This window comes from Pezoporus wallicus, unplaced genomic scaffold (genome assembly GCF_028554395.1).
Source record: "Pezoporus wallicus isolate ANWC-B61680 ecotype Strahan unplaced genomic scaffold, APGP_CSIRO_Pwel_v1 scaffold_2696, whole genome shotgun sequence".
In the NCBI taxonomy this organism is placed as follows: domain Eukaryota; kingdom Metazoa; phylum Chordata; class Aves; order Psittaciformes; family Psittacidae; genus Pezoporus; species Pezoporus wallicus.
This window is the reverse complement of record NW_026637439.1, coordinates 706,591-732,124: the sequence shown is the minus strand read 5'-3', so window position 1 is coordinate 732,124 and position 25,534 is coordinate 706,591. Positions and strand designations below refer to the sequence as shown.

The window sequence follows — 25,534 nt, the reverse complement described above, 5'->3', positions numbered from 1 at the left end:
CTTTTTTTTTTTTTTTGTTAATGAGCATGTTGCCTATATATTTGGCTAAGAATTTCAGGTGAACTGTGTTCCCATAGAGGTGATTAAATAATGTATAACGCCATTGTGTGTTTAAATCCTATAAACTGAACATAATGAAGTTGATAACGTCCTTTGATTTCTTCTTAAGAGGGTTTGAAGAATGTACTATAGAAATCTGTTCAGTGTCCAGTTTTATTTTTTTTGACTTCTGCGTTTGCTTTCTCTCCCTGTTCCTTCAGCCTCCTCTAGGTGGGCTTTTTTGTTTTCCTTGATTTACACGGATTAATCCTATCCAAGCACCTACTGAAGTAAGTAGGTACAGGTTGTATCATGCAATTGTATTCTTTTCTCTGAGTCTAGAACTAGCCATTTGTCCTTTATCCTCTAGTGATGAAGATTTACTCAAGCTGGTTCTCTTCTGCTTTTGTCTTTAATCCTGGTCCTGACAGAGGCATCAATTACCTATTAGATCTGCCTAACCTGTCAACTCAACTACTATTTCATAACTTTATGAAAGGTTCCTCAGGGTTTAAACAGAGTCTGGCATGCAGAGGCGAAGGTGCTGTTGTAAGAAAACATGGCCTTTGGAAGTGCCATGGTTTCAATCTATGGTAACTTAATTTCTTCTGCTTCTGTCAGAAAAGATCTTTCTTCTGGCTGGGGAGAGTTGCCTGTTGCTCCCTTGGTTTTCTTTTTCAAAAAGGTGGCCAGAAATTTATCTGTATTTGGAAACTGTTCCAACTGAATGTGTGTGTGTGTATGTATATGGGGGAATTAGAAACTATTAGATTGGGTCAGTTGTAAATTTTAAACCAGAGCTTTACTAGATTGATTTTTTTTTTTTTTATTTTTCTTTCTTACAAACAATGCTCTCACTATAAATGAATATGCACTCATTTTAAATACCTGCTGCTGCTACATATTCAAAGCAGTTCTTAACAACTGTTCCTTTAATTTCCTACAAGTATATAATGCCATGAAGTTGGAGATACGTAGAGATACATGAAGTTAGACCACTGGTAACTGTGGTCCTTGATTGTCTTATGCTGGGCTCAGGAACTCTTCAGTAAGGGAAGCAGAACTGAATTGAGCACATGCTTTCTTCTGCTCCCCCATTTCCCAGTTCCAGATTCTTGTCCTTTTTTAAGTTCGTAGTCTGTTCTATTAGAATTACAGGATTGTTTGTTTTTAGTCTCTTCCATGTTTTCAAGGTTTTTGCTGTTATCCTGTCCTATGAAACACAGTTTAAACACATCTTGTACCAACCTCTGGTTCACCTAACAAACTGAAACAGTGAGCTTTACAGGCCAGAACTGGGACCTTGCACAATTAGTAGAAGGCCTCATAGCAGTGGTGGGGCACAAAGATGCTTGTTACCAGTTTTGTGGTTTGTTGTGGTTTAAACCCAGTCAGGCAACTTGTTCACTCACTCCCGCCCCCCTTCTTTCCCTCCCCCTACTCCCGGAGGGATGGAGAGGAGAATCGAAAGGAATGCAACTCCCACGGGTTGAGATAAGAACAGTTTAGTAACTAAGGTATAGCACAAATCACTACTGCTACCACCAATAATAACAATGATAAAGGAAATAACAAGGGAAGAGAATAAAACATCTCACCACCAGCTGACCGATAACATGCTGCCCCCCCCCAGCCCAACCAAGCACTAACCGATGCCTCCTCCAACCCCACAGTCTCCCAGCCCTTCCAGCTAACTCTCAGTTACCTCCTGGGCATGACGTGCTGTGGTATGGAATACCTCTTTGGTCAGTTTGGGTCAGGTGTCCTGTCTCTGCTTCCTTCTGGCTTCCCCTCCTCCCTGGCAGAGCATGAGGCTCACAAAGTCCTTGGCCAAACCAAAACATCCGTGTTATCAGCTCTGTTCCCAGGCCAAAAGTCAAAACACTGCACTGCACCAGCTACCAAGAAAGAGAAAAATGACTGCTACTGCTGAACCCAGGACATTATCCACCCCTTATTCCATACCATTCACGTCATGCTCAGATCCCAGATTTTCAATATACCATCACTCTTAGTGCATGGACCAGTCCCTGTAAAGCTGCTGTGTCCATCTGGTCCATGATGCCAGGCTCCATCTCTTGTAACAGCCTTCCAGAGCAGGAGAGACTGTGTGCAGTGTTCACACTCATGAATAACCTGGGCAGTAGTGTCCATTGCTAAGTTCACTCCTCGATCATGAGTCCATCTCTATGTTGCATCTCTGCTCTGATGGCCTGAAGTGCCATGGGCCCACCGGGCTCAAAATAATTCACTGTCACCTTCAGCAGTTTCTGCAGCTTGCTGCTGGGGACTCCATACAGCTGCCTTCAATCTCTGACACTTCCAAAGCACTGGAGGGCCCCAGTGGACTAGATACTTGCCCATACTGTCCCACACACCCTGCCACTCATGACTGTCCAGCCTTGGAGAAAACCTCTTGGTCCCCCTGCATCGTCATCTAACCCCAGACAAGACCCAAACCGGACTCTGCTTAACCGTTGATCAGACAAAATGGTGGTGGGTAAAACACACTCTGTGTGTGTGCCAACATGCTGATCCCCATCACAATCAGCAGGCAGGTCCCAAGGATACCCAAAGGCCATTCAGAGCCTTCAGAACTCTCACACGATGCTGCTGTGCTTGTCACTGGGGCTGGTGTAGCTGCTGTGCTTGCCGGCTCTCCCACCACCAGCTTCTCTTTTTCTGAGTCCAGCTCTTCCTCCTCTGCCTTGCTGGGAAACGCTGCGTGGTCTCCTGCATCCTCCTGGGGCTCGGCGGGCGGCTGCCGGGGAATGCTCTCGGCCGTCGCGGGGCTCGGCTCCTCCTCCTTCCGCTCCTCGGCAGCCGCCTCCTTCCGCTCCTCGACCGCCCCGACCTCCTCCACCGGCAGCCGTCCCCTCGCGGCCTCCGGTCCCGCTCCCGCCGCCGCTTGGTCCGCGGGGCCGCTCTCCCGGGCCGCTTCTGCAGCCGCCGGCTCACGGGGCCGCTCCTCCTCGGCTCCCCGCAGCCTCACGAAGACGGAGGCGAGGGCGAGGGCCAGGACGGTGAAGAGCAGCCGGACGGCCAGGTACAAGTCCACGGCCACGTCCGTCCCGCCCTGCTGCTGGTGGTCAAAACACTGCACTGCACCAGCTACCAAGAGGGAGAAAAATGACTGCTGCCGCTGAACCCAGGACATGGTTACATCTAAAAAGTTCTCACCGATGTGTTCTCCAGAGATGAAAGACTTCCTCCAGTCTTATTATTAGAGGAAAAAGGAATTCTGTTGTCAGACTGTTGTTTAACATGTCTCACTGGGGTGTTCATTTTCACTGATTTTAGGTAGAGGAAAAAGCTGTGCTTACCAACAGTTTTCTTGCTCTTTTAGTAGACTTCGAGGCAGAACCTTCATTCATCCATATAGGTGTGATGAAAAAGTACCAGGAGAACACTGCTTAGGGCTCCCTTTGCTGTTTTTTCCTCTTTTAAGGTGGCTTGTGAACGCTCTGTCAGAGTGAAGGGGATTATTTTTAGATTCACTGCAAATAAATCCAGATCTGTTTCCCAGAGGTTGACTTCTAACAACGTAATTTCAAGCATAGGAGTATTCCAGTTTTGATCTTTCCACTCTACCTCATACATCAAAGTGGCTAAGCCCACCTTCAGCTAAAACATATGTGACTGATTATCAGTGACCTTTTTGTTTGGTTGGTTTTTCAGTCAGTTTATTTTTCTTTAGTGTTTCTTCCTTACATGCATGCCATATAATAACTGCAGTCTTTGAAGATTATGAGCAACACTGCTGATTTAGAAATTAAAGTGTGCACAAAACCAAGTTTATTCTACTGTAACATAATGGTTAATGCTTCTTTTAAACCAATACATTATTTTTTATTGTATTATTATATATTATAATTGTAATATTTTATTATATCTTTTCACAACCAATACATTATTATTACCATCTGTCTTGAAACCTTTCTGGACTTACCATTTAAATATAAGTGGAATTTTGCTCTTGAAGATTTTAGAGCATAAATTTAGGAAACTAGTTCATATGCCTGATTTCCCATAGAGAATTTAATCCACGTCTGTATGTGTCTCATAAAATACAAACAAACAAAACGAACAAACCAAACAACAACAAAGAAAACCAACCCAGAAAACCATCAAATAAAAGAAACTTTAGTACACCCTGATGTTATATTTATTCTAAAATGAATGTTTCTGTCTGCAAGAATGCCAGGTGTATAAGACAACGCAACTGGAGACTGTCTAAGCACAGCAACAAATGGACATGATAGACCTTAGTCTTGGAAAGAGCTATTATGTCCTTTCAGGTTAATGATCCATGGGCTAAGGGGGATTTACATTAATTGCTACAACTGAATGAGTCAAAATAAACTCTTTTAAAAACCCTAAATACATACACTGGAGCTACTATGACAGACCAGTTCAATAATGCAAGTAATGCATGGACTCATACTGTCACACCCTATCATGGAAGTCTACGGATCATCCTTATTTTAGAAAAACATAAGCTCTGTTGCATTAAGATGAGGTGATTGGTATTATTTTATTTTCACTGCATCTTGCTACTAAGTTCTACTTGACTCTGGTCAAGCAGGTCAAGGGAAATGATTCTTCCCCTCTTGTGAGACCCCACCTGCAGTACTGCACCCAGCTCTGGGGCCCCCAACACGAAAGGGATGTGGATCTTGGTGGAGGGCATCCAGAAGTGGGCCATGAAGATGGTCAGAGGGCTGAAGCTCCTCTCGTATGAGCACAGACTGAGAATGTTGGGGTTTTTCAGCGTGGAGAAGATAAGATTCTGGGGAGACTTTTAGAGCAGTTTCCAGTGCCTGAGAGGGGCCTAAAGAAACCTGGAGAAGCACTTCTAACATGTAGTGATAGGACAAGGGGGAATGGCTTTAAACTGAAAGGGGGTCAATATAGATCAGACATTAGGAAGAAATTCCTACTATGGGAGTGGTAAGACACAAACAGGCTGACCAGAGAAGTTGTGGCTGCCCCATCCCTGGCATTGTTCAAGGCCAGGTTGGACAGGGCTTTGAGCAATCTAATCTAGTGGAAGGTAATCCTGCATGTGGTAGAGGGGTTCAAACTAATTTATCTTTAAGGTCCCTTCCAAGCCAAAACATTCCATGATTCTGAATATGGCATTTATTAGGAAGATGCCCCAATCCTGAGAGCAGTGGTTTAATGTAGTTTTTAGTTAAAGCCTTTGAAATACATATATTACATTTGCTTGTTTGTTACTTCCTGTGCCTTAATACAGTTCCAAGATGTTGAGTTGGTTAAAGTGAGTCACGCTGGACAACTGCTCTTGAACTGTTTTGAAAGGCTAAGTATTTACTTGAACTACAACTACCTTCTTTCTTCTTACAGACTCTTACAACCTTTGAATATGCAGTGTGTCAAGGTGTAACCCAGTTTTGCATTTTCTTGCTTTTGTTGCATGATATCCTAGGTCTTTATGTGTTTCAGCGATGAAAAAGACCTGTGAGTTAAGAATATGAAGTTTAATCAACTGTATAATATTGATTAAGGGTGGGAATGTGATATGATAAGCAACAAGTTATGAACAGCAGAAACTGCAGTTGCAAAAGTCGTGTTCCTGTCTCAGATCCCTGCGTATTTGCTTGCCTTAGTGAGCTCTTGTCCTTTCTGATTAGCTTAATAATTGGTTGACTGGATCCTGCCCTTGACCATAGCTGGGGGTGCTCCGAGTCAGTATTCAGCAGCACTGTAACTTGGTACAACATGTTCATGCGATTCCAGTCGTTGCAGCTTGGATGTGAAGTACTGGCAGGCATTCTGCTGGAATTCGATCTGAGAAATAAGAGACTAATGCAGCTCTAGTGTATATTGAAGTATATTATTTATATTATTCCTTCTAATGTATTTACTTTCTAATAAATAGCTTCCTTCCATGCAACAGCTAAAGCTAAATTGGAGTTCTGTTGTTTGTAGTCTTTATTGAGACAATCTTATGGTTCAGATTTCTGTAAGGCAAAATATGAAAATTTACGATAAAAAACAAAAAAATCAGTGGGTTGGGTGGTCTTTTACCTTGTTGGGGTTTTGTTCTGTATAAACACTGAAGTCTTTTTGTGTTTAAGTTTTTCTGAAAAATAATTTTGCTTTGTTTTTTGGAGTGTGTTGTCTTTTTTTTTTTTTTTTTTAATTTTTTTTTCACCCTCCTTGGTTCTGTTGCATATGAAGATTATTCCAGGGAAAAGGAACAGGACTTAAGCTTGTATAACTTCTGCTGATGTTTTTTGGTTGTTTTTTTTTATTGGTTTGGTTTGGTTTGGTTTGGTTTGGTTTGGTTTGGTTTGGTTTGTTTTTGTTCTTATAGCAGCTCCCAAAAGACAATTCTGTAAAGCTTTATCAAATTAGCAAGATCTTTGATTTATGTAATTTTTTAAGTATTAAAAATTATTTGCAACCTGATATGATAAAAGTCCAGTTCATTCATTCTAGCCCCCAAACTTGTAAGCAGCTAGCACTCAGGAGTTTTGCTGTATGGATAGTATCCTGTAAAGTCTAATAGTTAACAAAAAAAAAAAAGAAATAAGACTTTGGCTTCAATTTTGTAGAAGTCAGGTTTGAAATACAGATCTGGAATAAATGCCTGTGTCTTAAAACAAACACATCCTCCACCCCTGAAAAAAAAACAAACCACGTCACCACAATAAGTAACCCACTCTAATAATGTATATTATTGCATTACTAAAATATTGCCTTTTTTTGTTTTGTTTTTTTTAGATGATTGCAAAGGGAAAAAATGCTTCTGAGCTCTTTCCTGCTGTTGTGAAGAATGTTGCCAGTAAAAATATTGAGGTACAAGTCGTATATTCCTACAACTTATTAAGCATACTGTTATGGGAAATCTGCTTATGAAAATTTTATCTAATTGTAAATACCTGACTTCAATGTAAAAAATAATAGAGATGTTATAGTTTATGGTACAATTTCTCAGGGTTCAATTTCAGTCACAGCATTAGTTTAACATGTAAATAAAGGATGGGTGATTTGGAGGGAGGAATTACAACTAAGTACTTTTTAAAAATTGATTGCTTAGAGAAAGTTTGTTCAAGCAAGTGGTGGTAATTCTGAGAAAAAGTATTACAGTTTATTTGAGGGGTGGTGCTGCTTGCGAAGTTTGAGTAAAGCCTGTGCTATGCTGTATTTGAAAACCTATCTTGCACATCAAGGCTGAGAGGTAAGAGCTGGGTAAAAAGTTTTAGCTTTTCTATGTAGTGTATTTATAAAAGGAGTGTATCAGCAGTAGGATTGCTGAGTGAGAGCACTTTAACTCAGCTAAACTTGTCTTTATGAATTTGTGGTTAGGCAAAATGTGATGTTACTAATGAAATGTGTTGGTTCTTTTGATAATTTAGTTCAGATAATTTGTTTAATGCTTCACTAATGTGAATGCATGCAAGTCCAGAAGATTACAAAAAAAGATTTCAAGTCTAGGAAGCTTGGAGAGATATGACTATCTGGGATGGGGGAGTAGGTCCCATCTTGAGCAGAGAACAAATTTTTTGCTAATATGCAGTGTAATCTCAAATCTTATGTTAATTTATGTTTTGCACGACATAGACACTTAAGCGAAGTCTTGTTTTACGTAAATGCGTTTCTTTTGTATGAGAATTATGGGAGGAGTATAAAAAGGGCAAGCAAGAAGAATTTAAACTTCCTATGAAAGTGGCTGATGAAGAACTTGTGTCAGAATTATCTGCTACAGAAGCTAATTTCTTGAGGAGTTGCTTGAGTAAATTTACTCAACTTGTACTAAATTGTGTGATGCTAAAAGAAAATGTATTTAATAATTTTCAGGATTTCCATATATACAAACAATAGCAGAAATACTACATTTTTCTTTCATCCTGTTTACCATCCATTTTATTTTAGCAGTTTGGTTTTGCTGCAATGCGTGGTGTTAGACACAGAAAGTAGCTTGCTTATGTATTTTTTGTCCTTTTTTCCTCATAAGAAAGCAAGAAAAAGAATCTGTCCTGTACTGGTGAAAATTCAGTTTCAGTGAAGTTAAAAAAAATGGAGATTGTGGTCAACTATGACGTGTTTAAGTCCACAGGCTTACTATGTGGGTCAAGGGTATCTAAAGTAGCATCTGTGTTAGAAAGTTGTACAACCATAAGTTTTATAAAGAAAATGTTACTCTGATGCTCACTACCAGTATTGTGTATACACTGTCAGCTCCAGTGCAGTGGTGTCAGTTACAGTTGACTTGACAAATGAGATTTGGATGGAAATAACGTCTAAGTTTGTAGTTTCAAACCGTGTAGTGACTAACAAGCATCAGTTTGAGGAAAGCGGAACAAGCATGTAATGATATTAGTTACTTCCTGCTGCACAGGATCGTAACTTTGGAAAAATGCAAAAAACAGGGGTTTGAAGCATTGGGTTTTAAGAAAAGAAGTCAATGGAATGCATGCTCCAGTTCTTCCTTTTTCTCCTGGAAATATGTACTTCAGTCTCTGTTATTAATGGGAATGAAAAGTTGCTTTTTCATGGTTTGTGACACTGAAAATTATATTTCCTGCAATAATAACTTAAGCAAACTTCTGTCTCTCTCTAATGTGCTGCAATATAGCAGATCATAGATATGTCTGTTTTCCCTCCTATTTGACACAGATGGATAGTGAAAGTCAGATTTGAGTCTAATTTTAGTGTTAAAGAAGTTATTTAGCTGCTGCTTTAAAACTTTGCATTCTTTCAAAGAATGGAAAAAATGTATTTTTCTGTGGCCGGATATTGAGCTCTGGTAAGTCAAGGAGGCTTAAATGTGCAAAGAAGTACTCTGAGTCAAGTTTTAAACAGAGAAACCTTACACTAAGGAGGAGTACTTTGAACAATATTACTCATCTTGAATGTTTTTAACTGTTAGTGCTTGAACAGCTCCAGTAGTGAGACTAGGAGTGTCTTCCTGATAGGTGTTCACACTCACATTTTGTGTGTATATACACACAAGAAATACACATGTAGAGAGACAGCCACATAAATTGATAGAGGGTACTGACATGAACACAAACAGTACCAGCATTTTGTCTGTTCAAGGTAAAGGTCTGCTAGTGGGAAAATATGTATACATACATATGTACAATGTGGATTCATGCAACAGCTCATATATGGTCTGCCCAGTAGCTGGCCCATGGATCTCAGTCTCCCTCTTTGCTGGCACGTGGAATATGAGCCCGTAAGGCTGCAGTCCTATTTCAGTTGCTGGTACAAACTGGTGTACACATAATGAACACATGTGATCCAGTACTCACTTGGTTCCCCAGTAGCTACCCTGTCATGGTCTTGCCATTAGGCGCACTGGTGTGTGCACGACTGTGCATACACAGCTGCACCTGGGCAGAACATTCAGGGTCCTCTGCTAGCCAACCCACTATGGTTATGCCCTTAGAGAGATGCACACAAACACATGATTCTTGCCTCTAGAGACAGGCCATCTAGTTTCTTGGGCAGCTGATGGCATTGCCCTGGTCTATGCTGTAGTAGTCCTACAGTCTTGCCCCTAGATGTCCCCACCTTTACCCGTCTCCTTCCCAGACCACTTCAACTACTTGCCAGCTAGTGCAGCTTGACCCACTGGTACATCTGCAACCATTCCAGTTACTGGCACGACAGGCACATGGTCTCAGGTTGCTTGCATGTATGCTCATGGGCCGCCTGCTCCTGGCCTGTGACAGCCAGACCTTCACTTGTTCCAGGTGCTGGCCACAGTGGACTTAAGGACCCTTATGACTGGAGGTCCCATTCCAATTGCTAGAGTCACACTTAAGTCTCCTCTCTTTATCTGTGTCCCATACAAGTATGCAGAAAAGCCCCTCAGCATGAAAGGTGCTCTGGTGTTGACTCTTGATGTTTTTAACACCTCAGCATGGGAGCTGAGGAGATCCTGAGAGGGGCCTGACAGGATGTCCTTTCCTCTGAGACTTAGTTTCTACTACAGCTGTGTTTCTCTGCACCTCTGGACTGATGGTTCCTGCTGTGGGCTTGGGGGAAACTAAGGCAGGGTGTTAACTGCAAACACCCCTCCACTCTCCTTGTGTCTCTGTGCTTCTTTGTGGGTGTGCAGACAGGGTTTCATCACATAATGTCGTGGTTTAAACCCTAGCCAGACAGCTTGTTCACTCACTCACTCCCAGTGAGTGGTGCCAGGCTGACAACAATCGAGACCCGCCCCCCCCCCCCCCCCCCCCCCCCCCCCCCCCCCCCCCCCCCCAGGCTCTCCCCTTCCCCACTCCCGGAGGAACGGGGAGGAGGATCGAAAGGGTTCAACTCCCACGGGTTGAGACACCAGTGTACAACACAAATCACCACCGCTACTATCAACTACAACAATGATAAGGGAAAATAACAAGGGAAGAGAATACGATACCACCGGCCAAGAAACGAGTCCCACCCGGAAGCCTGTGTCCTTCCAGGTAACTCCCAGTTACCCCCACCCCGGGCATGATGTGCTGTGGTATGGAATACCTCCTTGGCTAGCCTGGGTCAGGCACCCCATCTCTGCTTCCTCACAGCTTCCCCTCCTCCCTGGCAGAGCATGAGCCTCACAAAGTCCTTGGTCAGGGTAAACATCACTTAGCAACAACCGAAAACATCGGCTTCACCAACACTGTTCCCCAGCTGGAAGTCAAAACACAGCACTGCACCAGCTACCACAAAGGAGAAACATGACTGCTACTGCTGAACCCAGGACACATAACCTAACGTTAATTAGCAGAAGCCTTTCACTGGTTATATTTTATGGGCATTTTCTTACATTTTAAAACCAATATATGTGAATTCACACATCTTCCTCTATGCTGTACTTTATTTCCTTGTTACTTTTTTCCCCACTGTTTAGTGCTAGCATATTGGTGTGTTAAACTGAAAAGAGAACAGGGTGTGCCGTAAAGCCAGCTGACTAATTTATCAAGGTTAGTTGATAAGTTTAGGTCATAATGTACCTGTATAGCCATCTATTTAGCACTTCAGGGTCTCAGAAACCTTTGTCATGGTCCAGTTACTAGGATGCTCTTGAAATGATGACAACTTAGTGGATTAAGTCAGATTCTTAGTGCACTGATCCTGACACTGTTTTCTGAAAATGTTTTGCTGAACCTCCTTAAGAACATTTTCACAAATCTGTCTGTACAAGTTGCTACAATGCACAAGCATAAAATACTTAAGTTCATCTGGGTGACTTTGTATCTAATTGTCTTTCCTTCCCAGAAATGGCTTCTGTTTGATTTTGTTGTTTTGGTTTTGACCCTTTCTTTTCTTGTGTGTGTGTGTGTGTGGTTTTGGTTGGGTTTGTGGGGTTTAGGGTATTTTATTATTTTTTTTTTTTTAAATCAAGACTGAATGCTCTGATACAGGAAAATGGAGGTGAAGATGCAGTAGAACACGTTTGTTTGTTTTGAGGGAAGCAAAGGGCATCTTATTGTCTACAGAAGTACCTTGTGATTTTTTGTTTTTATAAGTACACACTGACCTCAGCTTGATTATGTGCATCATGTCATGGATGGTAAGGATACAAAAAGTGACCTAATAAACAATTGGTGGTATAGAACAAAAATAAGTCTTGGTCAATAACTCATGGAGTTTGATGTGCTTATATTGATAAACTAATTAAACAAATCTGCCTCTGTTCCTCAGTCCTAATGTGCCCCTGTTATGATTAATTTTATAGAACGGAGCATTTTAACATTGAGTGAAGGTAAATGGTAAAAGAGTAGTGTAGTCACGAAGCTCTAAGTGCTTCCATTTCTAGTCACAGAGTGGTTTCAAGGAAAGGAGGCTTTCTTTGCACACCTGCAGTCATTCAGTGCGTAGGCCTCTTGTGGTCAGTGTTGATTGCTGCTTGTCTATAGCTGAACAACAAATAATTTAGTATGGTGTAACCTTCTGTGATTTAATATTATGCTTTTTGCCAGAATTGGCACAAAGATACATCTTCTGATGGTGACAGTAATTATAGCACAGCTGTAGTTGAGGGTATTTCAGAATTTTCCATTATAGACCCCAATAGTTGGTTTGCAACTCAAAGGTAAAAAATGTTTTCACTGCTTCCTGGGCATACAGTAACCATGAGGGGGTAAAGTGAAGTAAATTGAATACCCTCCTCCCCCAAAATCTTACTGAGGCTTTCTTAATCTTTGAACATCACATCCTTTGTAGTATGCGTATATTGGCTGTATCTTTTGAATGCTTGTAGTCAGGCAAAGCTGGATCTAATATCTTTTGCTTTTGTCTGAGGTGTAGTCAGAAGTGCTCTTTTAATCAGATGTAAATAGTGTAAGTTACCACACTTCAGCTGGAAGTTAAATTCTCTTTCAAATATATTAAAGTAACCGATTTTGAGTTTCAGGGTGAAAAAATTGGGCTTGTTGAAATCCTTGGCTATTGCAGTTTAACCTGTCTTTCGTAAGAAAAAATCCCTGAGGAATGCTCAGGTGCCAGTTGCCACTTGTCAGTTTCTTAAATTATTCAAGTCTTTATTTACTAGTTGATAATATAAAGCAGTACTTTGTGTTATTAGCCTTCATCTGTTTGTATCATTAATTAGGTAATATTACAGCACTTGGGGGAGTTTCTGTTCAAAGGATTACAGAGAATCTTAAGACATATGAGAAGTATGTGAGTACTCCAGTGATATGTTAAATCTCCTTCAAAGAAGAAAATGTTGGTGAAAATGTGTAATCTAGGACTTAGTTTTATAGAATTCTACAACTTTCTGATAATCACTGTGTTTTTCTTTTCAGATAAAAAAGCTTGTATATGTTTATCTGATGCGTTATGCAGAGGAACAGCAAGATCTAGCATTATTGTCCATCAGTACTTTCCAGCGTGCTTTAAAAGTGAGTGGCTACCAAACAACATTTCATAGAGAATTCTGAGCTGGTATCACAAAAATAAGTACATCTGTGCAAGTGTAGTATGGTAAACTAAAGCATGTAAATACCTGCATCTGATAAAGTACTTTTAAGATACATCATTGATGAAGTTTTTTGTGTTGTCTGAAACCTTGTCAAACCTGCACAAAGGAAAATTAATTCACTACAGAAAAGCAGCAAGTTGGTGTTCTCAAATTCATGTACCCATTTAATTTCTGGAATGCCTTCTTTACTAGGTAGCATATGTACGTAGAAAGAAGACCCTGTTGTTACCCTGAACCATTTGTGTTTCTTTTAGCATTTTGTGTTGCTTCTCTCAAATTCAGATCACAATGGGAAATGCGATTAGAAAATGAAGATTAGGATTACCTTTGAAGTTAGACCATGGAGAAAATACTTGTTAAGTCTCTGTCCTTAAACTTGGCCGATTTTCATTATAAGAGAGGGTTGGGGATTTTTTTTTTTTCTTGTTCTCTTCTTGTAAGGCTACTGTAAGGTTCATAATGAATTTCTGTCATGTTGCAGACCCAGACCTTGGGTCTTGTTGGAAAATGCTGCAGTTGGAGCACTAGGTGTGCCAGCTGTAGAAGCATCCCACAGCTGACTAGAGAGCTTTTCACCCTTTCCAGCTTTTTTTACAGTGTCATGTATACTACCTTTACTCTCTGTGACTGTCATGAAAAACTAAAATTCAAGTGACTTTGTATCATATGTTTTTCGTGAGATACATATACAGTGAATACTTCTCATGGCTTAACTTTTTAAAGAGCTGTGGATAGTGGGAAAAATGGATAGGGGATAGGTCAAATGTTGTGGCTGAGTAACTCAGAAAGAAGTGGTGGTGTGGCAAGGAGGTAGACCCCAAGCTATCTGAGAGTTTTGGTGACTAAGGAAATTACTATGCCTGCTGTGAAAGATAGCCAGGTGTAATTAGTTCTCTTCATTAATTTTTTTTTTTTTGAAACAACTTGTTTCTGGGTTTGTAATGAAGATTGTAGTGCAGCTCTATGTATGGCAATTTTTTTCCCTATTTAGAAATTTTAGGATATTTTGAACTTGTATGACAGGAGATGAGCTTTGCAGACTCTGGTAGAAACAAGTTATTTTTCCAGAATTGTCAAAGTGCTTTTTTTACCATCAAGATACTACTCAGAAGCTGCTAATATGCAGGAATTTTGGGAACTTATATGAACTAATACTAATTACTAGAATATAAGAAATGTTCTCTGGGAAGTGCCCTTTTGGCAGACAGTACACTGAATTAGTGCTGCTGCAATTTTGGTTTGCTAGATTTTAGAGGATTTGGTACTTGATGAAGCAACATTTTTTCTCTGTGCCCCAAGCCCATGATTAACAGACAAGATTTACATTATAGTTCATCCAAATACAGATTTCTGTGCTGTTACTGGATTTTGAAGCTAACCCTAGCATTTTATAAAGGGAGCAAGTATTGAGATGAAAGAAGGAAGAGTAGGAAGTAGAAGTCTCAAAACATTTAGCTTAAAATTGATTTTCTTACTGGCTTCAATTTATTTCCTGCAGTAAAATATAAAATGGACATGTTGTCAAGAACGTCAACAGGAGTGTTGCAACAGAATCACGTTTTCATTGGGCAATTCTTACATTTAAGTAATAAAACAGAGCTAGTTGTATTTTCCAAAGAATCTGATCACCAAATAAGATATTAGTACTTTTTTATTCCCGTATTGTGCATATTGGAAAGTGAATGTTAATATTTTCCTTTGCCAGGTTTCCAAATTTTCATAGTGTTTCACTGTTTTCTTTCTTAATTTCTTTTACTTTTTTGGGTTATTGGAAGTTTCTCATGTGAAATTTTTCACATTTTACTAGTATTATATTTTGCTTGTAAGTCTGATTGATAGATAGGTTTACATGCTTTCAAATGCAGTCACTAATTAGTGTAAGCACTGCAGAGAATTTAATGATGCATTTCTGCACCATCTTATTTCCCTCCTCTTCCATTCTTTAGGATCCTAATCAGTTAATCCGTGCAAGTGCTTTGAGAGTTTTATCCAGTATCCGTGTCCCAATTATTGTTCCTATTATGATGCTTGCTATTAAGGAAGCCTCTTCTGATTTGTCTCCTTATGTGAGAAAGAATGCAGCCCATGCAATCCAGAAGCTGTACAGGTAAGTGGTTCTGACAAATAGCGGAAAGCAATTTTAAGATAGTTGTGGGCTATGTTTATTAAGACATAAGTTGAGGTTGGCATGTCTCAGCTATATCAGATCTTATAAAGTGTCTGTAGACATTCTGTTGCTCAGTTTGGTTGGAATCCAGGCAAGTGTCCTGCTAGAATAACAGGATAACTTTGAAAAGATTAAAAAAGAAACTGATGCACCATCTTTTGGTTTTAATATGACAATTATCGTCATCTGTATAGCAACAATTTTGATAGGTATACTCAGAATCAAAGATTTCTGTGTTTAGTGTCTGTATTTTTCATCCTGATGTCATTTGCTTGTCAGTTGCAGCACAGGTGACAAATCATAGAATCATAGAATGGTTAGGGTTGGAAAGGACCTTAAGATAATCAAGTTCCAGCCCCCATGCCTTGAGCAGGGACACCTTCCACTAGACCAGGATGCTCAAAGTGCCATCCAGCCTGGCCTTGAACACTTCTCAGGATGGGGCATCCACAGCTTCTCTAGGGAACCTGTTCCACTGTCTCAGCTCCCTCATGGTGAAGAATTTCTTTCTGCTATCTAGTCTAAATCTACCCTCTCTCAGCTTAGTTTTCAAACTGTTGTAGCTGCAAATTCCATCTTACCTGGACTACAGTAAGGTTCATAGTTACTTATGAGTGAAGTTGTAACCAGCAATAGCGTCCTTGGTGGTAGGATTTTGGAACTACTTCTAGAAAGCTTGTGAACTTTTATTGTCGTATTTTCAAAATTTACTTGTACAAATGCCGTATCTGATAGCATTGGTTTACTACAGGACCGAGAGAGAGAGAGAGAGTATAGCTTTTTGCATCACTTGAGGAAGCAGCAGTACTGGGAACTAGTGAAGAGGCTGTCAAATTAAAACCTGTCCACAGGAAGGTCCAGTAGGCTTCCCTGCAAACAAGTCTTTAATAGACAGTTTTAGCAGATGTTTCAATAAGGCTCATGGCTGGTATCTCCACAGTTCAGTGATACAGATTGTATACTGGTGGCAAGGCTGTCTTTTGGCTTCTTGTAATAAGCAAGCAATTTCTAGAGAGACTGAGGTTAGTCAAAATCAGAATTCCGGAGGGGATGAATTTTTGGTGTGAAGATCATATAGTCTCCTACATCTTAACTAATCCATGTTCTGCAAGCATTTGAGTAAGAAGTGACAGTTTAATAGTGCCTGTATGCTCCACTTATTTTTTGATTTCCATGACTTCTCTACCGGTTTGATAGTCCTGTAGTTCAATTAGTGGTCCATTCAGACTTCTGGATGCAAGTTTGATACTCCAGTCTTCGTTGCATTTAGTGTCATGGTGTTTGGATGGATGTTTGACCTGGAAGAGCTTGTTCATTCGTGGTTCAATCAATCTTAATAGCAGGAAGCTTACATATCAAACAGAAAAGATTTCAGGCATAGTGTGAACAGCAACATTTATGCTCAATGCAGTCAACATTCCCAGGTACTTTGGAGTAATTTTAGCATTGAAAATGCCAGACTTCTTGCTTATTTCACTTAGAGAGCATTTCAAAGCTATTAGTATCTTCTGTCTATCAATAGAAAACTCTACCTGCACCTGCTTGCAGTGAGATTTTGAAAAGGACTTTTAAAAAAGCCCCATCACTAGTATTAATATTCCATACTGTTATTACTAGATTCCATAATGGGAGCAGATCACTCAGCTCTTTAGCCTGTTCTTTTATTTTCACTCCAATAATGCTTCCTTTGTTGTCTAAGACATGTAAATCCTAACATTTTAATGAGTTTTAAGTATTACAATTCTTAGAGAACCCACAACTGGTATGACATAAAGACAAACTATAATTTAATTTTATACTCCTTCAATGCTGTTCTGCATTCTGTGTTTAACTTTATTTTCAGTCAAGTTCATTTATATTCAGTTCTTGGAATCCTTGATTTTTCTGGAAGTGGTTTCTTCAATGCTCTTGGTTCCCAGGTTGCGTCTGAAGGTCAACAAACATAACCTGTTTTAATTTTGGATATGTCTCACCAAATGAGTAAAAAAAAAAAATTCTTATTTTTCCTTCTAGTCTTGATCCAGAACAAAAAGAAATGTTAATTGAAGTGATAGAAAAGCTCTTGAAGGATAAAAGTACGGTAAGAACCAGTACGCTATTGCATATGCATGTACTTTAAAGAGTTTACTCCGGAGGCTGTCATTCAGCAGTACATACTGCACTTTCCTAATGCTGAGGTGGTTTTGTATGATTTTAATTAGAAGTATCATTGCGTAATTATGCATTATACTATGACTGTGACAGTGACCGTCTCCTTTAATAAGGCTGATAATTTTACTTGTGTCATGGGTATTAATATGTTCTTGTTAGCAAGTTTTTTCATATATACTTCTTTAAACTCAATTTTGAAAATGAACGTTACGTGATGATATGAATTCGTGTCTGTCTAAATTTTCATTCCCACTTTCCCATTGGAAAATTGGCTAGATCATTTCAATTTGTGATACTGTAAGAATAAATGACTTATGTACGGCGCACAGTATGCCTGTTGATGTCAATCTGCTCTGTAGTGTGTACAGCTGTTAAGCAGTGGTACTTCTGTGTGCTTGTTTGTTCTTGCAAATATCCCTACTTCCAATCTGATAAGCAAAACTGATGCCTTTGATCAACTTCGGTATATTGAACACTCCTGTTATATTTTGCCTGCGCTATGTAGATACAGGGTTTTCGCATGAACTCTTGGAGGTCTCGTGATGCTCATAAACTGTATTTCTATTCCTGCATCATATGAATAAGTTTCCTGAATCTAAGTCAGAAAGGCAAAGAGCAAGGAATCTAAGATACTCGAGATAGAAAATAGAGTTGTAAATGAAAACATTCGCTCGTTCAAATTACTAATTTAGAGTCACAGAATCATAGAATAGTTAGGGTTGGAAAGGATCTTAAGATCATCTAGTTCCAGCCACACTGCCATGGGCAGGGACACCTCACACTAAAACATGTCCCCCAAGGCTTCATCCAGCCTGGCCTTGAACACCAGCAGGTATGGAGCATTCGCAACCTCTCTGGGCAACCCATTCCAGTGCCTCACCACCCTAAAAGGAAAGAACTTCTTCCTTATATACAGTCTGAACTTCCCCTGTTTAAGTTTTAACTCGTTACCCCTTGTCCTGTCACTACAGTCCCTAATGAAGAGTCCCTCCCCAGCATTCCCTCTAGGCCCCCTTCAGATACTGGAAGGCTGCTATGAGGTCTCCAGGCAGCTTTCTCTTCTCCAGGCTGAACAGCCCCACTTTCTCAGCCTGTCTTCATACAGGAGGTGCTCCAGTCCCCTGATCATCCTCGTGTCCATCCTCTAGACTTGTTCCAACAGTTCCATGTCCTTTTTATGTTGAGGACACCAGAACTGCACACAATACTCCAGGTGAGGTCTCACGAGAGCAGAGTAGAGGGGCAGGATCACCTCCCTCGACCTGCTGGTCACGCTCCTTTTGAGGCAGCCCAGGATACGGTTGGCTTTCTGGGCTGCAAGCACACACTGCAGCCAGCTCATGTTCATTTTCTCATCGACCAACACCCCCAAGTCCTTCTCTGCAGGGCTGCTCTGGATCTCTTCTCTGCCCAACCTGTAGCTGTGCCTGGGATTGCCCCAACCCAGGTGTAGGACCTTGCACTTGTCATGGTTAAACTTCATGAGGTTGGCATCAGCCCACCTCACAAGCATGTCAAGGTCCCTCTGGATGGCATTCCTTCCCTCCAGGGTATCAACTGAACCACACAGCTTGGTGTCGTTGGCAAACTTGCTGAGGGCGCACTCAATCCCTCTGTCCATGTCACCGACAAAGATGTTGAACAAGACCGGTCCCAACAACAATCCCTGAGGGACACCACTTGCTACTGGTCTCCAGCTGGACATTGAGCCATTGACCACAACTCTTCGCGTGTCGCCATCCAGCCAATTCTTTATCCGCCAAGTGGTCCACCTATCAAATTGATGTCTCTCCAATTTAGAGACAAGAATGTTATGTGGGAAAGTGTCGAACGCTTTGCACAAGTCCATGTAGGTGACATCAACTGCTCTACCCCTGTCCATCAGTTCCGTAGCCCCATCAGAGAAGGCCACCAAATTGGTCAGGCAGGATTTCCCCTTAGTGAAGCCATGCTGGCTGTCACCAAGCACCTTGTTGATTTTCATGTGCCTTAGCATGCCTTCCAGGAGAATCTGCTCCAAGATTTTGCCAGGCACAGAGGTGAGACTTACTGGTCTGTAGTTTCCTGTGTCATCCATTTTCTCCTTCTTGAAAATGGGGGCTATATTTCTTTTTTTCCAGTCATCAGGAATTTCACCTGACTGCCATGATTTTTCAAATATGATAGACAGTGGCTTAGCAACTAAGTTTAATTTTAACTGGGCCTTAGCTTTCCTAACCTGGTCCCTAGCTTCCCAGACAACATCCCAGTATTCTTCCCAGGCTGCCTGTCCTTGCTTCCACCTCTTTTTTCCTTTGAATTTTCTCAGCAGCTCCTTATCCATCCAAGGACGTCTCCTGGCCCTCCTGCTGCATGTTGGGATGCAACACTCCAGAGCTTGTAGCAGGTGATCCTTGAATATCAAGCAACAGTCTTGGGCCCCCCTGCCCTCTAGGGCTGTATCCCATGGAACCTTATTAAGCAGGTTCCTGAAGAGGCCAAAGTCTGCTCTCTTGAAGTCCAGGGCAGTGAGCTTGCTGTACACTCTTCTCACTGTCCTGAAGTTCTTGAATTCGACCATCTCATGATCACTGCAACCAAGGCTGCCCTGGAGCGTCACATTTCCAACCAGCCCTTCTCTGTTGGTGAGCACGAGGTCAAGCATGGCATCTCTCCTTGTCAGCTCCTCTATTACTTGCAGAAGGAAGTTGTCTTCTACACAATCGAGGTACCGTCCTTCCAACAGATGTCAGGGTGGCTGAAGTCCCCCATGAGAACAAGGGCCTGTGAACATGAGGCTTTTCCTGTCTGTCTATAGAGTGCTTCATCCACAGAGTCCTCTTGATCAGGCGGTCTGTAACAGATCCCCACAGTAATGTCTCCCATAGCTACATTCCCTTTAACCCTGACCCACAAACTCTCTGTGGACTGCTCACCTGTCCCCAGAGAGAGTTCCATACTCTCCAGCCTATCCCTAACATAAAGGGCAACTCCCCCTCCCTGTTTGCCAGGCCTGTCCTTCCTAAAGAGCCTGTAACCTTCCATTCCAACACTCCAGTCATAGGAGCCATCCCACCATGTTTCTGTGATGCTGTCCTGGGTTCAGCAGTAGCAGTCATTTTTTCTCCTTCTTGGTAGCTAGTGTAGTGCAGTGTTTTGACTTTCAGCTCGGGAACAGAGCTGATAACAAGGATGTTTTGGTTTGGCCAAGGACTTTGTGAGCCTCATGCTCTGCCAGGGAGGAGGGGAAGCCAGGAGGAAGCAGAGACAGGACACCTGACCCAAACTGACCAAAGAGGTATTCCATACCACAGCACGTCATGCCCAGGATGTAACTGAGAGTGAGACGGAAGGGCTGGGAGACTGCAGGGTTGGAGGAGGTATCGGTCGGAGCTTGGTCGGGCTTGGGGGTCGAGTTATCAGTCAGCTGGTGCTGAGGTGTTGTATTCTCTTCCCTTGTTATTTCCTTTATCATTATTATCATTGGTGGTAGCAGTCGTGAGTTGTGTTATACCTTAGTTACTAAACTGTTCTTATCTCAACCCGTGGGAGTTGCATTCTTTTCAATTCTCCTCTCCATCCCTCCGAGAGCAGGGGGAGGGCAAGAAAGGGGGGGGAAGTGAGCGAACGAACTACCTGACTGGGTTTAAACCACGACAGATGCCTACTATATCATGCCCCGTAGACGTGCACACATCTCTAATTCCTCTTGTTTGTTCCACATGCTATGGGCATTTGTATAGAGGCATCTGAGCTGAGCTCCAAATGAAACTGGCTCATTGGCTGGAGCGGCTGGGATATCTCTGCATCGCTCTGAGCGTTTATTATAGGTGCTGGGAACTGACTGGGTGTGTTGGGGTGGAATGATGCCCTCCTCCCCCAGCACATCTAGTTTAAAGCATCCATTTAGTAAATGTAAACCTTTTGGGGTAAACGAACATACCACTACATGCCAGATAACATGTTGCGTCACCTCTTATTTGCCAAGTGTTTTGTAACACACAGGATTGTGTTGTTCTAGCACAGTCCAGGTGTTTAGGACCTGAATGGTGGGTGTCATTCTCTAAAATCTATTTTGCAGCTTCCACTGAAGGGTTACTGAAGGACAGTGCTGGAGCTTAAAGGCTCAGCAGATGGTAAATCAGTTAGTTAGCTCTCCTGACTGCACCTGTACTCACTTGTCAGAGGCCTTTGTGCTTCTGTGGAGTTGCCCCCCAGTGGTTCTTTGTGTGTTTTCTTTTTGCGGTTCATGTTCTTGGTGTGCATGCAATCTCTGAATGTGAGATTAGATTCTTTATACCTGTGGAGGCATAAAGGGCTAAGAAGCTATCTTTGTTACTTTTTATTGCTGATGACAGGAAAATAAAATCCATATGTTTTCACTCTGTTTCTTAGTCCCTATTGCTTATGGTAAATGGCAAGTTATCTAACTAGGCTATGATTCTATGAACTAGTAATTTACAAATTTGCTTTAACAAAATGCTAGAGAAAAAAAAATGGAGTAGGTTTGGATCTTCTTTTTCCTCTGCACACTGATACTGGCACTTGGAGTTATTTATAAGGGAATTAACATTTATTGCTTAGTATGTGCTGCAATTCTAGTGCCTCTGTGACAGTGAATGATGGACACCATATTTGTAAAGATACCAGCTGAAGCAATAGTCAAAGATGTGCTATTTTGTCAGCACATTCAGAAAGCTAAGAATGATGGTCTAGAATTGGGTCTTCTGGACCTCTTTGGAGACATAATATGGTTAACTGCTGCAACTTTTTCCTCTCCCTGATTCCTCTTGGTCTGTTTCCTAGCAAGACCTGATTCCAACCTGGGCTGAGACATCTAATCTTAAGAATTTTTGCTTTTTCACAAAGTTGTATGAAAAAATATTATTCCAAAAAGGAACCCTACAAATCTCTTTTCAAGACTGTCTGAATAAAAACTAAGTATTAATATGTGCTCTTTCATCCCAGACTCCACAGCTTGTGGTGATCTAAAGTGGATAGGTCTCTCTTTAATCTTTTAGAGTTTTTTGACGACCAGTCTAGCACAGAAAAGCTTTATCTTATAGTTATGCCTTGTCATGTTTTGCTGAATGTTCCAAGAAAACCTCCATATTTACTAACAGAGAGTGCATAGTGCATAAATGGCTTATTAGCAGGTAAATGTAATTTAAATAAACGTTCTTTGCCTTTAAATGGAGAACATAGGAATTTTCTCATAGTGGAGGGAATAGAGTACCACTTGTAGCTACTCTTAGCTTTTAAAATTCAGCAGATGCAGGTGCTTACGGGGGTGATCCTTATGTACAGGTATGTGCACATGTAGGCTGTATAGTCTTGAGCTGCCTACTTTTTAAGTCCTATTTAAGCTCCTCTTGCAAAAGTCATATTAATTTGAACCACCATTCCGTATTCTCTAAGGGAAGCTCAATTTTATACACTTAGCAGAAAAGAAAACAGATGCTTTACACACATAAAAACAAAGGCTTTTAGAATATATTTTGCAGTCTTTGTAAAGATAGTTAAGTTGGGTTTGTTGCCACAGGAATTCTAGAAATGAGTCTGAGCTGCAAAGCAACAGCATTTTGTCATACCCTCATCAAGTGCTGTGTTTGATTGTTTTTTGCACCCTCTGTTGGCTGTTTTGATAGTGAAATGGCCTGGAATTTCTAGAGTGAAAACTCAGACCACGAGCATTTACTTGACCCTAATCTGGAGACCAGTAACAAGTGGAGTCCCTCAGGGATCGGTGTTGGCACCAGTCTTGTTCAACATCTTTGTCGCTGACATGGACAGTGGGATTGAGTGCGCCCTCAAGCAAGTTTGTCGATGCCGCCAAGCTGTGTGGTTTGGTTGATACCCTGGAGGGAAGGAATGCCATCCAGAGGGACCTTGACACGCTTGTGAGGTGGGCTGATGCCAACCTCATGAAGTTTAACCATGCCAAGTGCCAGGTCCTACACCTGGGTCGGAACAATCCCAGGCACAGCCTGGAGAAGAGAAAGCTGCCTGGAGACCTCATAGCAGCCTTCCAGTATCTGAAGGGGGCCTATAGGGATGCTGGAGAGGGACTCTTCATTAGAGACTGTAGTGATAGGACAAGGGGTAACGAGTTAAAACTTAAACAGGGGAAGTTTAGATTGTATATAAGGAAGAAATTCTTTCCTTTTGGGGTGGTGAGCCAGTGGAATAGGTTGCCCAGGGAGTTTGTGAACGCTCCATCCCTGGCAGTGTTCAAGATCAGGCTGGACGAGGCCTTGGGTGATATGATTTAACGTAAGGTGTCCCTGCCCACGGCAGGGGGGTTGGAACTAGATGATCTTAAGGTCCTTTCCAACCCTAACTATTCTATGATTCTGTGATTCTAATCTCTGGATTCCTTCAATTTAAATGCACAGAAGCTGTTTCATTACATCAGCATTAGTTGTCATTAGCTGGTATTTTAATCTTATGTCAGCAGATCCATTTGTTGGGGAAGTGATGATGTTTTCCTTATATAGTGTCCTTACTAGAATGTGAGAAATCCTACTGACATTGGGAGTTGTTGAGCACCAGTGACTCTCCGCCTTTCTTTCCCTTGATGGAAGTGTCAGGTTACTTCTGGTATTTCTGTGTTATTATTGTTATTACGGCTAATAATCCCTAGGCAAGCCATAATGCATTGTATATATTAACTGGGTGTGGGAAAATCCACCATTTAACTTTTTTGTTTGTAATTTTGTGTTTTGGTTGGTTGGGTTTGGATGGTGGGGGTTTTCTGGGGTTCTTTTGTGGGTTTTTTGGTGGTGATGGTTGTGTTTGGGGTTTTTTGGTCCATTTGTTTTAAACATGTTTGGAGGAAGACTGTAATTATGAATATTAATGATGTATAGGACAGTTGAATGTTGTCCAAGTGATGCTTGAGTTTTAGCTGTAGTGAAAAGTAAATTTTTACTCGTAATTTGTTTATTTTCTCTGTTTAACCTCAAGCAGGGTTTTTGAAACTTTGGCATAATTTCTGCATTAAGGTGAAATAGTATGACTACTAAAGATGCCTTTAAATTTATGTCAACCAGGTTTGGTTTCTTTGTTTTTTTTCAGAGAGGACACGGTGTTGTGGATTATTAATGCAGTTTATGGTGCAAAGAAAAGGCACAATGTATTTAAATTAGTCATAGTAATTTTACATTTGAAATAGCAAGAAACTGCCTGGATGATAATTTTACTACAGTAAAATGAAGCTGTTTCATCAGAATGAACAAAATATGTTCATTTTTTAGGTCTCAATCAGTAGTAAATTTTTAGTGTAAGCTGAGGTAAGCAAAGCTTAAAATAAGATGAGATCTAACCTTAACTCAGCACTTCATTAACATTTCTGGTAAGTTAAATGAAAGATCACTCTACTCCTTAAGTGACTTAACATGAAGATTCAATTAAAAGCCAAGCTCTCAGTTAATCTAAGATGCAAAATCATCAAGTGCATACCATCGTTAACATATCTCAAGGGTAGCTAACTGGGAATTAGAGTGTATCAACAAAGTGTGATTTTTGTGCCAGTGTATTTTATTTTTAAACAGAGAAGATGTTTATAAGTATTTTTATTACAAAGGCTTAAGCTCCTAGCTGTGTTTTTGCCATTGCTTTACAGAAAAAAGTACCTCGGACTTTGATAAGCAGGTACCAGAGCATGAATGCCTGCTCCTTTTAATTTTCAAGTAACTCTAGATAATTGAGCAGCTGATGTGATTTTAGGTAGAAAAGAAGATAAAAGCATGTACCTATTTTATGCTAAAATGTTTTTTTTCTGAAAGCCATATAGCTACTTACATAGTAATATGTGAGGGTGTAATTGGGTATTTCAGAGGAAACTAGTTCACTCTTTCTTTTCAGTTGATTCTGTATCACTTCACTCTTATGCTATTTTTTGATTAATTTAACAAGCCTGATGATTAGCTTATTGCATGGAATTTCTTTATTGCTAATTAAGTTTTACACTTTTTTCTAAAGGCTACATTTTCCTTTAGCCGCGCTTAAATAATATCTTTGAGAGTATCTTAATCACATTGAACTACTTTTAATATTTAAATAATTTTTTTATTCTCTTCTGGTGTGATAATTTACTTCTAAATGTTACAGATGCAACTTAGTATTAATTGTGGTTTGGGGGTGAAAAGTCTTTACACAAATATGTGAGTACTGAGATTTCTGTTGCAAACTGCCAAGTGAGACCCCTGAGATTAAAAAATGATCCCAGGAATCTTTACAAAAGCAGTGTA

General features: G+C 40.8%; 1 protein-coding gene across 4 annotated transcripts in view; it reads left to right on the top strand.

The window, feature by feature from the left end:
* AP3B1 (adaptor related protein complex 3 subunit beta 1) overlaps positions 1-25,534 on the top strand; it is a 163,592-nt gene that overhangs the window by 18,457 nt on the left and 119,601 nt on the right. For all 4 annotated transcript variants that reach the window (XM_057405436.1, XM_057405437.1, XM_057405439.1 and 1 more), the window contains exons 3-6: positions 6,790-6,864; positions 12,810-12,905; positions 14,932-15,092; positions 17,166-17,232. In XM_057405436.1, coding sequence (XP_057261419.1) covers positions 6,790-6,864; positions 12,810-12,905; positions 14,932-15,092; positions 17,166-17,232 — 399 coding nt within the window. The remainder of the gene's footprint in view (positions 1-6,789; positions 6,865-12,809; positions 12,906-14,931; positions 15,093-17,165; positions 17,233-25,534) is intronic.